This window comes from Pristiophorus japonicus, chromosome 10 (assembly GCF_044704955.1).
Source record: "Pristiophorus japonicus isolate sPriJap1 chromosome 10, sPriJap1.hap1, whole genome shotgun sequence".
NCBI classification, from domain to species: domain Eukaryota; kingdom Metazoa; phylum Chordata; class Chondrichthyes; family Pristiophoridae; genus Pristiophorus; species Pristiophorus japonicus.
The window spans coordinates 142249292-142261410 of NC_091986.1; the positions used below are offsets into that span (position 1 = coordinate 142249292).

Genomic DNA, 12119 nt, shown 5'->3' on the forward strand with positions numbered 1-12119 from the left:
CATTCTCAACAGTGACTGAAAGCAAATTTCTCTCTCATTAAATCAATACTTCTTCATTGTCACTGGTTCCCAAGGTAGTAAAATACGCTCCATAACTGGTCCTTATAAGAAATAGTAATGTAGCTTCAATTTATTGCTTTTTTAAAATAGAAAAATAACTGTTTTAGTAATGTGTGCTTTGTGTGTTGAAATGGTGCAATCATTGAAAAAGAAACAAGGCAATTAAATCACCATTTAAAAATGTCAAGAGCACCAGGTCGAAATGAACCTACTACAAGAGTACTCAATAAATTGGCAAGAGGAAGGGTGCTCTGCTGGAATTTCACAACCGCTGCTTAGAGACAAGATGGCACCAGAAGACTACAAAATATCGAATACTGTTACTGAATTTATAAATGATCCTGGGTATGATAGTGGAGATATGTATCTGTTAACTTGAAATCTATAATGGGTAATTGAAATATAGTCAAACAATTCAAAGCAAGTCAGTGATGATTATGGCAGGCAGGCTATGTATAACAGACTTGGAATTTTCCGCTGGATGATGGCAATGTGATATTATATACCATACGTGTAGAAAGTATTTGATAAGGTCCTTCACCTGTAATGCATTACTGAATTAAAAGCGCTTGGAATAAACAAATCGATAATTAATTTTCCCGAAGAACATTATCAGTTATTCTATTTGAGCAGTTGCAAATGGTTGTGGCTCCCAAGAGTAGATTATGGAATCTTTACTGCTCTGACTTTGCTGATGGATTGAATTAAGTTTGAGCATGTCAGCAAATTATATGATGGTGGGTGGGGCTGGGTGGGTGGGTAGTGTTCTTAAAAAGGCGTGAAAAAATTTACAGAAATTGAGCAATGTAGCAGATTAAATCAATTAGGTTTAGTATTGAGAAGTTTAAGACAATTTTATATTGGTACTAAAAATAGCAAACATGACTACTTGAAGGATTTATTGTCAAATAGGTTTCATTTGGAAATGGATGTGAACATTATTATAAAACAGGCAATTAAAAAGTCACCATGTGACTGGAATTGCTGAGCTAAGTAGAATATTATTATTCATAAATAGATGCATGGAGTATAATACGAACGGAATTGTATTGAACCTGCATAAAGTAAGATCATGTGACGTATTGCCCTTTATTCTTGATTATACATACATAAAAAACATGGAGGAAAAGATTTTTAAAAAACAACGATCGTTCCAGCCCTCGAAGACCAGGATCTCAAACCAGGCACCAAGCTCATGGTACCCGCCCTCCTATATGCTTCAGAGATGTGGACTATGTACAGCAGGTACCTCAAAGGACTGAAGAAGCACCACCAATGCTGCCTCCTCAGAACCCTGCAAATTAATTGGCAGGATAGGCGCACCAAGGTCTGTGTTCTCTCTCAGGCCAACATCCCCAGCGTCGAGGCATTGATCACGCTCGATCAGCTCTGATGGATGGGCCGTATTGTCCACGTGCCTGATACTAAACTCCTGAAACAAGCACTCTACTCCGAGGGGTCCATCTATATAGATCACTAAAATGTAGTGATCAGTTGCAAAAAATAATCAAAAAGGCTAATGGAATGCTAGTCCTTATATCTTGAGAGTTAGAATATAAAGGGGAGGAAGTTTGCCGACAACTAGCTATACAGCTTTCCAAAGCCCTGGTTAGACTACATCTGGTGTACACTTTTGGGCACCGCACCTTTAGAAAGAATACATTGGCCTTGGCAGTGCAGATTCACCAGAATGTTACCAGGGCTCCAAGGTTTAAATTATGAAGAGAGATAACATAAACTAGGCTTGTATTCCCTGGAATGTAGAATATTATGGGGTGATTTGATTGAGGTTTTTAGGATTTTGAAATGAATTGATAGGGTGGATAGAGAAACCTTTTTTGCTGATGGGGGAGTCTAGGATAAGTAGATTTAACCTTAAAATCAGAGCAAGGCCATTCAGGAGAGAAGTTAGGAAACACTTCTTCACGCAAAAGGTGATTGGTGCGGAACTCTCTCCCACAAAAAGCAGGAGATGCTTGCTCAATTAATAATTTAAAATCTGAGATCAATAGATTTTTGCTAACCAAGGGTTTTAAAAGATATGGAGCCAAGGCGGGTAAATGGAGTTAGGGTACAGATCTCATTAACTGGCAAAACAGGCTTGAGGGGCTGAATGGACTACTCCTGCACTATTCTATGTTTCTATGTGACTGATTGGATAGAAAAAGGCAATGCATTACATGTGCAGTGTATAGGATTTTCAGAAGGTGTTTGATAAGAGGTTTGTGACAAAAATTAAGGCATATGGTAGAAGAAGAAATCAAACTATAGATGTTTACAGCACATAAGGGGACCATTTGCCCCATTGTGTTTGTGCCAGCTCTTTGCGAGAGCAATACAAAATTAATCACACTGCCCCACTCTCTTCCCATAGCCTTGTATCTTCCTCTGCCTCAAATAGTTTTCCAGTTTTCCCTTAAAATATGTAGTGATCATTTCCTCAGCTATTCCCTGTAGCAAAGCATTCCATTCTCCAACAACCATCTGCAGAAAGAAATTTCTCCGTATTCATCTCCCACTTGGTAATTTTAAATTGATGATTCCTGACTCCCCAACCAGGGGAAATTGTCTTTTATTTCCTATTCACTCAATCAAAACTCTTCATCTTAAATCTTTAACATCAGTGTTTTTTGGGTCAGAAGATAGTAAGCATATCATTGTGTTTGCCATAGTAACGCGCAATGTTAATATAAGGAAAGATTGGTTAAGCATGGGTAGTTAATACAATGCTGGATCAGTGTATTGTATCTTCTCCAGATCAATCATGGCAGATGTTCAAAGGGACAACAGAATAACTTCACTCTGTGTACGAGTTGGCATCAGACATTCTCTTATTACCATATTAGACCAGCTGCAAAGATGTCAAAAGTCACTCAATGAATTTCTGGAGGTAAGAGTTCATGTGAAAGGATAAATTTAGATCAGCATAAGGATTAACATACCACAGAAAGTTGTTGAGGCTAGTTCGTTCGATATATTTTAAAGGGAGTTAGATGTGGCTCTTACGGCTAAAGGGATCAAGGGGTATGGAGAGAAAGCAGGAATGGGGTACTGAAGTTGCATGATGAGCCATGATCATATTGAATGGTGGTGCAGGCTCAAAGGGCCGAATAGCCTACTCCTGCACCTATTTTCTATGTTTCTACAAAAACAAAACAATGAATTGAAATCTAACATTCCTAGATTTTTAAAACCATTTTTATTTTAGTTCCCTGCAGAAACTCCCAACCAAGTTACTAAAAAAATCTACATCCACCTTTAGAATTTTTATTTGCCTGATATGTAGTGGGTAAGATAATGGGACTAAAGGCAGATAACTCCCCTGGACCTGATGGCTTGCATCCGAGGGTCTTAAGAGAAGCAGCGGCAGGGATTGTGGTTGTAATTTACCAAAATTCCCTGGATTCTGGGGAGGTCCCAGCAGATTGGAAAACTGCAAATATAACGCCCCTATTTAAAAAAGGAGGCAGACAAAAAGCAGGAAACTATAGACGAACATCTGTGGTTGGAAAAATGTTGGAGTCCATTTATCAAAGAAGCAGTAGCAGGACATTTGGAAAAGCAAAATTCGGTCAGGCAAAGTCAGCATGGATTTATGAAGGGCAAGTCATGTTTGATAAATTTGCTGGAGTTCTTTGAGGATGTAACGAACAGGGTGGATAAAGGGGAACCACTGGATGTGGTGTATTTGGACTTCCAGAAGGCATTTGACAAGATGCCACATAAAAGGTTACTGCACAAGATAAAAGTTCACGGGGTTGGGAGTAATATATTAGCATGGATAGAGGATTGGCTAACTAACAGAAAACAGAGAGTCGGGATAAATGATTCATTTTCTGGTTGGCAACCAGTAACTCGTGGGGTGCCGCAGGGATCAGTGCTGGGACCCCAACTATTTACAATCTATATGAATGACTTGGAAGAAGAGACTGAATGTAACAAAGCCAAGTTTGCTGACGATACAAAGATGGGAGGAAAAGCAATGTGTGAGGAGGACACAAAAAAAATCTGCAGAAGGACATAGACAGGCTAAGTGAGTGGGCAAAAATTTGGCGGATGGAGTATAATGTTGGAAAGTGTGAGGTCATGCACTTTAGCAGAAAAAAATCAAAGAGCAAGTTATTATTTAAATGGAGAAAGATTGTAAATTGCCGCAGTACAGCGGGACCTGGGGGTACTTGTGCATGTAATACAAAAGGATAGTATGCAGGTACAGCAAATGGTCAGGAAGGCCAATGGTATCTTGGCCTTTATTGCAAAGGGATTGGAGTATAAAAGCAGGGAAGTCTTGCTACAGCTATATAAGTTATTGGTGAGGCTACACCTGGAATACTGTGTGCAGTTTTGATTTCCATATTTACGAAAGGATATACTTTGCAGGCAGTTTAGAGAAGGTTCACTAGGTTGATTCTGGGGATGAGGGGGTTGACTTATGAGGAAAGGTTGAGTAGGTTGGGCCTCTACTCATTGGAATTCAGAAGAATGAGAGGTGATCTTATTGAAACGTATAAGATAATGAGGGGGCTTGACAAGGTGGATGCAGAGAGGATGTTTCCACTGATAGGGGAGACTAGAACTAGAGGGCATGATCTTAGAATAAGGGGCCGCCCATTTAAAACAGAGGTGAGGAGAAATTTCTTCTCTCAGGGTTGTAAATCTGTGGAATTCGCTGCTTCAGAGAGCTGTGGAAGCTGGGACATTGAATAAATTTAAGACAGAAATAGATAGTTTCTTAAACGATAAGGAAATAAGGAGTTATGGGGAGCGGTCGGGGAAGTGGAGTTGAGTCCATGATCAGATCAGGCTCGAGGGATCGTATGGCCTACTCCTGTTCCTATTTCTTATGTTCTTATGTTCAATGGAGAGTAAAATCGGGTGGGTTGTAAAACTGGTGGTTGATCTGATCGTATTAGTTTCCCACCAGGGAATATTACCCACTTTGAGTTCTGACTTCCTCTCTCACTGCTCTTTTACTTTTGTACTGGAGAAAATTTTAGTACCTTTCCCCGAGGACCTTTGTTAATACATCTCTCAAAGGCTGCATTTCATAAAGTCTCTATTTTAAAGCATTGTATTCCACTGATTTGGGAATTTCCATAAATGATATTATAATGCAGGCCCTGAAACTCATAAATGATTAAGTATGTAGTTATTCCAATTGTCAGAATATGAATTAATATAGGGAACTCTCTTCATCTAAGATCCACATAAACCTAATTATATTATATGCCACTCGATGAATATGCAAACTTGTTTTTCCATGTGGCAGCATGAATAAATAGGACTATGGATGGCTTTTTGAGTAGAAATTACCATACCATTCACTGATAGATAAATGGACTAATGTTTTTAAAACTTTTCCATCTAGGAAAAACGTTCAGCATTCCCACGGTTTTATTTCATTGGCGATGATGATTTACTGGAAATCCTGGGACAGTCCACCAACCCCGCTATCATTCAAACTCATCTCCGAAAGCTTTTTGCTGGTATGGCTTCATATCTAATTATGTTGGCTCCTGGTACCTAATCAGGTTACCTCTAAGCAGCCTCTGTTATAGTTTGTTTGGTCTTTTGTGATCTTGTTTTTATCATCTTTTAATCAGTGACCTGTAAATGTTTGATTGTTGAAGAATATGAAAACTGACAGCAAGGTCCCTGCAAATTATATGGTTATTAAATTCAATTGTGTTTCCCACTGAATACAGAATTACAGATTGTTTAACATCTGCATTGATTTATGTAATTGTAGTCACCAAGTTTCCACAAGAAAAATAACGGGCGCCCCTCCGAGCTGGGCGCCAGTTTTTCGCGCCTAAAATGGCGCCTAAAAAAATCCTCGGTATTCTCCACCTACTTACAGGTCCTGTGGCACTCGGCGCAGTCAGCACGAGCTGTGGGGGGGCGGAGCCAGGTCCCGGCGCTGAAAACAGTGCCGGGACCTCTGCACATGCGCGCTATAGTCGGCACGCAAGTGCAGTAGCTCCAGGCGCCGAACTGTGTGGGAGGGGCCCGAAGCACGCGGCCCCTAGCCCTGGCCCAATGGCCTCACTGGGGCTGCGTGAATGAGGCTCCTCCCACGGCCAGCTCCTGCTTCCACCCGACCCGACCAGACCCGACACTCGCTCCACCCCACCCAGCCGACCAGACCCGACCCGACACCCGCTCCCCGTACCGACCCGAGACCCGCTCCCCCCCCCCCCGCACCGACCCGAGACCCGCTCTCCCCCCACCCCCCGCACCGACCCGAGACCCGAGACCCGCTCCCCCGCCCCGACCCGAGACCCGAGACCCGCTCCCCCGCCCCGGCCCGAGACCCGAGACCCGACACCCGCTCTGACCCGACCCGAGACCCGACCCCGACACGAGACCCGCTCCCCCCCCCCCCCCGACTGACCCGACCCGCGCTCCTGTTCCCCGACCCGACGCCCCCCCCTCTCTCTCCCTCCCTCTCCCCCTCCCCCTCTCCCTCTCTCCCCCTCCCTCCCTCCCTCCCTCTCCCCCTCCCTTTCTCTCCTTCCCCCTCTCTCTCTCTCCCTCCCCCCTCCCCCACCCTCCCTCTCTCCCTCCCTCCCTCTCTCCCTCCCTCCCTCTCTCCCTCCCTCTCTATCTCCCTCCCTCCCTCTCTCCCTCCCTCCCTCTCTATCTCCCTCCCTCCCTCCCTCTCTATCTCCCTCCCTCCCTCCTTCTCTATCTCCCTCCCTCCCTCCCTCCCTCTCTATCGCCCTCCCTCCCTCTCTCCCTCCTCTCTCCCTCCCCTCCCCTCCCCTCCCCTCCCCTCCCCTCCCCTCCCCTCCCCTCTCCCTCCCCTCCCCTCCCCTCTTCCCCTCCTCTCTCCCTCCCTCCCTCCCTCCCTCCCTCCCTCCCTCTCTCTCTCTCTCTCTCTCTCTCTCTCTCTCTCTCCCTCTCCCCCCCCCCCCCCGCTCAGCGGCACGAACGGCTGCAGAATTCTCCCTGGCTGAAGCACTTTCACACAGGTAGGAAGATGGTTTGTTTAATCTTTTCTTGGCTTATAAATGTTTATTCAGGTTGGATTTATTTGTACAATATTTGTAGAAGTAGAAACAAGGATTTATTGTCGAATTTAATGAGTTCCCTTCCCCCCCTCCCCCCCACCTCGTTCTGGACGCCTAATTTGTAACCTGCGCCTGATTTTTTAATGTGTAGAACAGGTTTTTTCAGTTCTACAAAAATCTTCACTGGTTCCATTCTACTTTAGTTTGGAGTACATTTTCACTGTGGAAACTTTCAAATCAGGCGTCAGTGGCCGGACACGCCCCCTTTTGAAGAAAAAATTCTGTTCTAAACTAGAACTGTTCTACCTGACTAGAACTGCAGAAAAAAAAATGTGGAGAATTGCGATTTCTAAAATAGTCCGTTCTCCACCAGTTGCTCATAAAAATCAGGCGCGAATCATGTGGAAACTTGGGCCCTAGATAACTAGATCGATCTCCATAGAGGACTGTGTTCTCTGTTGTGCTAGTGTTCATCAGAGTTCATCATTAACACATATTCTTAGAGTAACAAGCAGAACATGGATGTTTTTTCGTCTCAAGGTTATGAATTTATATTCAAAATGAAGCGGTTTCAAAACTATTACATTCATGGAAAAAATGGATGTGCCACTAGCAGCAATATAATAGAAGTGAGTTTAAAAAGTAATGCATATTAATAAAACATTGGCCCTGAATTTGCGGTCAGCCGTGTAGCTAAGGAGCATGCCGCAGACACCCGTTCGATATCCGCACTTACCCCGTGCGAACATCTCTTTGTGAAGTTGCTGCCAGATACTGCAAAGTTATGTGCAGCGTAGTGCCCCACGGATCTCAGCGACACACTGTGGTGCATATTCGAACCTGGGATCAAGTGGATTGATGCTCCTTTCACTTCCTGACTCTTAGTGAATCCTCAAGTATAGAAATCTCCGAGGGGACAGCATTAAGCTTTGCAGAAGGTCCAGCTAAGTAGCTGACCTTGTTTTATTTTTACTATTCCAACTGCATTTTCCAAAAGATAGCTTAAGCATTTTTGTTTTACTCGCATTTGTTTTGATATTGCTGACTATTTAAAAAAACAACTAATTTTTAATAATTTAGCAACCAGAAATGATATTTTATTAATTAATTACAATCATTGCAATAACATTTAATGCACAAATAAAGATTTCAGCATTAATAGAATTCGATCAGACACTGAAAAGTCTTGAGATACATTTTAATGATGGTGTCCTTAAAATCATAAAACTTGATTAGGATGCTTTTTCTGGGCTCTAGCATAAACCTAATTCAAAATTATACAATTTTCTCATCCTCCTCCCTTTATGCTATGCGACATGTTCCCACGACTGTTTGCGCCAGTTGTAAATATTTTCAGGTTAGCTATTCAGAGAGTTCAGAAAAGTGGGATCCCACAAGAATTAGTGCTGGGACCAATGTTTTTCACAATTTATATAAATGATTTAGAATTTGGAATCAAAAGCACAATTTCAAAATTTGCAGATGACACCAAATTGTGTCTGTGTCTGTGTGTGGGGTGTGGGGGGCGGTGGGGTAGTCAATACATAGAAACATAGAAAATAGATGCAGGAGAAAACCATTCGGCCCTTCGAGCCTGCACCACCATTCAATAAGATCATGGCTGATCATCACTTCAGTACCCCTTTCCTGCTTTCTCTCCATATCCCTTGATCCCTTTAGCCGTAAGGGCCGTATATAACTCCTTCTTGAATATATCCAATGAACTGGCATCAACAACTCTCTGCGGTAGAGAATTCCACAGATTAACAACTCTCTGAGTGAAGAAGTTTCTCCTCATCTCGATCCTTAGACTGTATCCTCTGGTTCTGGACTTCCCCAACATCGGGAACATACTTCCTGCATCTAACCTGTCCAGTCCCGTCAGAATTTTATATGTTTCTATGAGATCCCCTCTCATCTTTCAAAACTCCAGTGAATACAGGCCCAGCCAATCCACTCTCTCTTCATATATCAGTCCTGCCATCCGGGAATCAGTCTGGTGAACCTTCGCTGCATTCCCTCAATAGCAAGAACTTCCTTCCTCGGATTAGGAGACCAAAACTGAACACAATATTCCAGGTGAGGCCTCACCAAGGCCCTGTACAACTGCAGTAAGACCGGCCTGCTCCTATACTCAAATCCCCTAGCTATGAAGGCCAACATGCCATTTGCCTTCTTCACCGCCTGCTGTACCTGCATGCCAACTTTCAATGACTGATGTACCATGACAGCCAGGTCTCGTTGCACCTCCCCTTTTCCTAATCTACCGCCATTCAATAATATTCTGCCTTCGTCTTTTTGCCACCAAAGTGGATAACCTCACATTTATCCACATTATACTGCATCTGCCATGCATTTGCCCACTTACCTAACCTGTCCAAGTCACCCTGCAACCTCTTAGCATCCTCCTCACAGCTCACACCGCCACCCAGCTTAGTGTCATCTGCAAACTTGGAGATATTACATTCAACTCCTCCATCTAAATCATTGATGTATATTGTAAATAGCTGGGGTCCCAGCACTAAGCCCTGCAGCACCCCACTAGCCATTGCCTGCCATTCTGAAAAGGACCCGTTTATCCCGACTCTCTGCTTCCTGTCTGCCAACCAGTTCTCTATCCATGTCAATACATTACCCCCAATACCATGTGCTTTAATTTTGCACACCAATCTCTAGTGTGGGACCTTGTCAAAAGCCTTTTGAAAGTCCAAATTGGTTCTTCCCTGTCCACTCCACTCGTTACATCCTCAAAAAATTCTGCAAGATTTGTCAAGCATGATTTCCCCTTCATAAATCTATGCTGACTTGGACCGATCCTGTCACTGCTTTCCAAATGCGCTGCTATTTCATCCTTAATGATTGATTCCAACATTTTCCCCACTACTGATGTCAGGCTAACCGGTCTATAATTACCCGCTTTCTCTCTCCCCTTTTTAAAAAGTGGTGTTACATTAACTACCCTCCAATCCATAGGAACTGATCCAGAGTCGATAGACTGCTGGAAAATGATCACCAATGCATACACTATTTCTAGGGCCACTTCCTTAAGTACTCTGGGATGTAGACTATTAGGTCCTGGGGATTTATCGGCTTTCAATCCCATCAATTTTCGTAACACAATTTCCTGACTAATAAGGATTTCAGTTCCTCCTCCTCAGTAGACCGTCGGTCCCCTAGTATTCCCAGAAGGTTATTTGTGTCTTCCTTCGTGAAGACAGAACCAAAGTATTTGTTCAATTGGTCTGCCATTTCTTTGTTCCCCATTATAAATTCACCTGATTCTGACTGCAAGGGACCTACTTTTGGCTTCACTAATCTATTTCTCTTCACATATCTATAGAAGCTTTTGCAGTCAGTTTTTATGTTCCCAGTAAGCTTCCTCTCATACTCTATTTACCCCCTCCTAATTAAACCCTTTGTCCTCCTCTGCTAAATTTTAAATTTCTCCCACTCCTCAGGGTTGCTGCTTTTTCTGGCCAATTTATATGCCACTTCCTTGAATGTAACACTATCCTTAATTTCCCTTGTTAGCCACGGCTGAGCCACCTTCCCGTTTTATTTTTAGTCCAGACCGGGATGTACAATTGTTGAAGTTCATCCATGTGATCTTTAAATGTTTGCCATTGCCTATCCACCGTCAACCCTTTTAAGTATCATTCGCCAGACTCATACCATCGAAGTTACCTTTCCTTAAGTTCAGGACCCTAGTTTCTGAATTAACTGTCACTCTCCATCTTAATAAAGAATTCTACCATATTATGGTCACTCTTCCTCAAGGGGCCTCGCACAACAAGATTGCTAATTAGTCCTTTCTCATTACACATCACCGAGTCTCGGATGGCCAGCCCTCTAATTGGTTCCTTGACATATTGACCTAGAAAACCATCCCTAATACACTCCAGGAAATCCTCCTCCACCATATTGCTACCAGTTTGGTTAGCCCAATCTATATATAGATTAAAGGCGCCCATGATAACTGCTGTATCCTTATTGCATTTCTTGTTTGGATTTCTAATACTGAGGAGGACTGCAACAAATTACAAGAATACATCAATAAACTTGCAGAATGGGCATATCATTGGCAAATGAATTTCAACACAGATAAATGTGAGCTATGACATTTTGGTAAGAAAAATAAGGAGGTCACTTATTACTTGGAAAATAAGAATCTAAATGGGGACGAATCATTGAGCTCAGAATCGGCCAGGAGTTACTCTTTTTTTTTGGAGCAACTTGATTTTTCTGGAGTATCTTAAAAATCTCCATTTTGCACGTTCAATTTGCAATGGTTAAGTGAGTTAGTTAGGATTTTTTTAGTTTCGTTTTTTTTGTCAAAAGGGGACGTTACCAGCCACCTACGCCAGTTTGGCCAGCTAATATTTACTCCAAATCTATTTATGACAGTGGCCACTTCAGAAAACCCTTGCGGAGAGTTAAGAAATCGGCGCAGGAAAGTACATTCTAAAGCACCAAGACTTACAAAGCACACAAATAAGCATTCAAAAACAAATAAAAAATAGACGGAAGCGGAGAGGACCTGCACCTAAAGCACCAAGACTTACAAAACACTAAACAAAGCACAAAAAGTAATAAGCAATCAAAAACAAATAAAAAATAGAAGTCCTACCTTCATCTGACCACTCGGCCAGGGATAGGGGGCGGCAACTGCGGGCATCGGGTCCCTCTCACAGGCTGCAGGATGCGCTGAGGGCAAGGAGCTACTGCGCATGCACACACACTCTAACGCGCATGTGCAGCTGTCCCGGCACTGTTTTCAGCGCCGGAACGCTGGTTCTGCCCCCAATCCACTGGTCACGCTACACCACCACCGAGAAGAGGCCGGACAGCGACCAAAGTCGGGAGGAAGATTTTCGGTGCTTGGAGTTGGACAAAAGCGGCGCACCTCGGGTGAGTGCGGCAAAAATCGGCAGGGGCCAATTTTGAGCCCATAGAATCAGAGAAATTTACAGCACGGAAAGGGGCCATTTCGGCCCATCGTGTCCGCACAGGCCGACCAAGAGCTATCCAGCCTAATCCCACTTGCCA

At 43.3% G+C, this 12119-nt stretch overlaps 1 protein-coding gene across 3 annotated transcripts in view; it reads left to right on the plus strand.

Moving 5' to 3' along the window:
* dync2h1 (dynein cytoplasmic 2 heavy chain 1) overlaps positions 1-12119 on the plus strand; it is a 994370-nt gene that overhangs the window by 143478 nt on the left and 838773 nt on the right. For all 3 annotated transcript variants that reach the window (XM_070892150.1, XM_070892151.1, XM_070892152.1), the window contains exons 28-29: positions 2818-2950; positions 5429-5546. In XM_070892150.1, coding sequence (XP_070748251.1) covers positions 2818-2950; positions 5429-5546 — 251 coding nt within the window. The remainder of the gene's footprint in view (positions 1-2817; positions 2951-5428; positions 5547-12119) is intronic.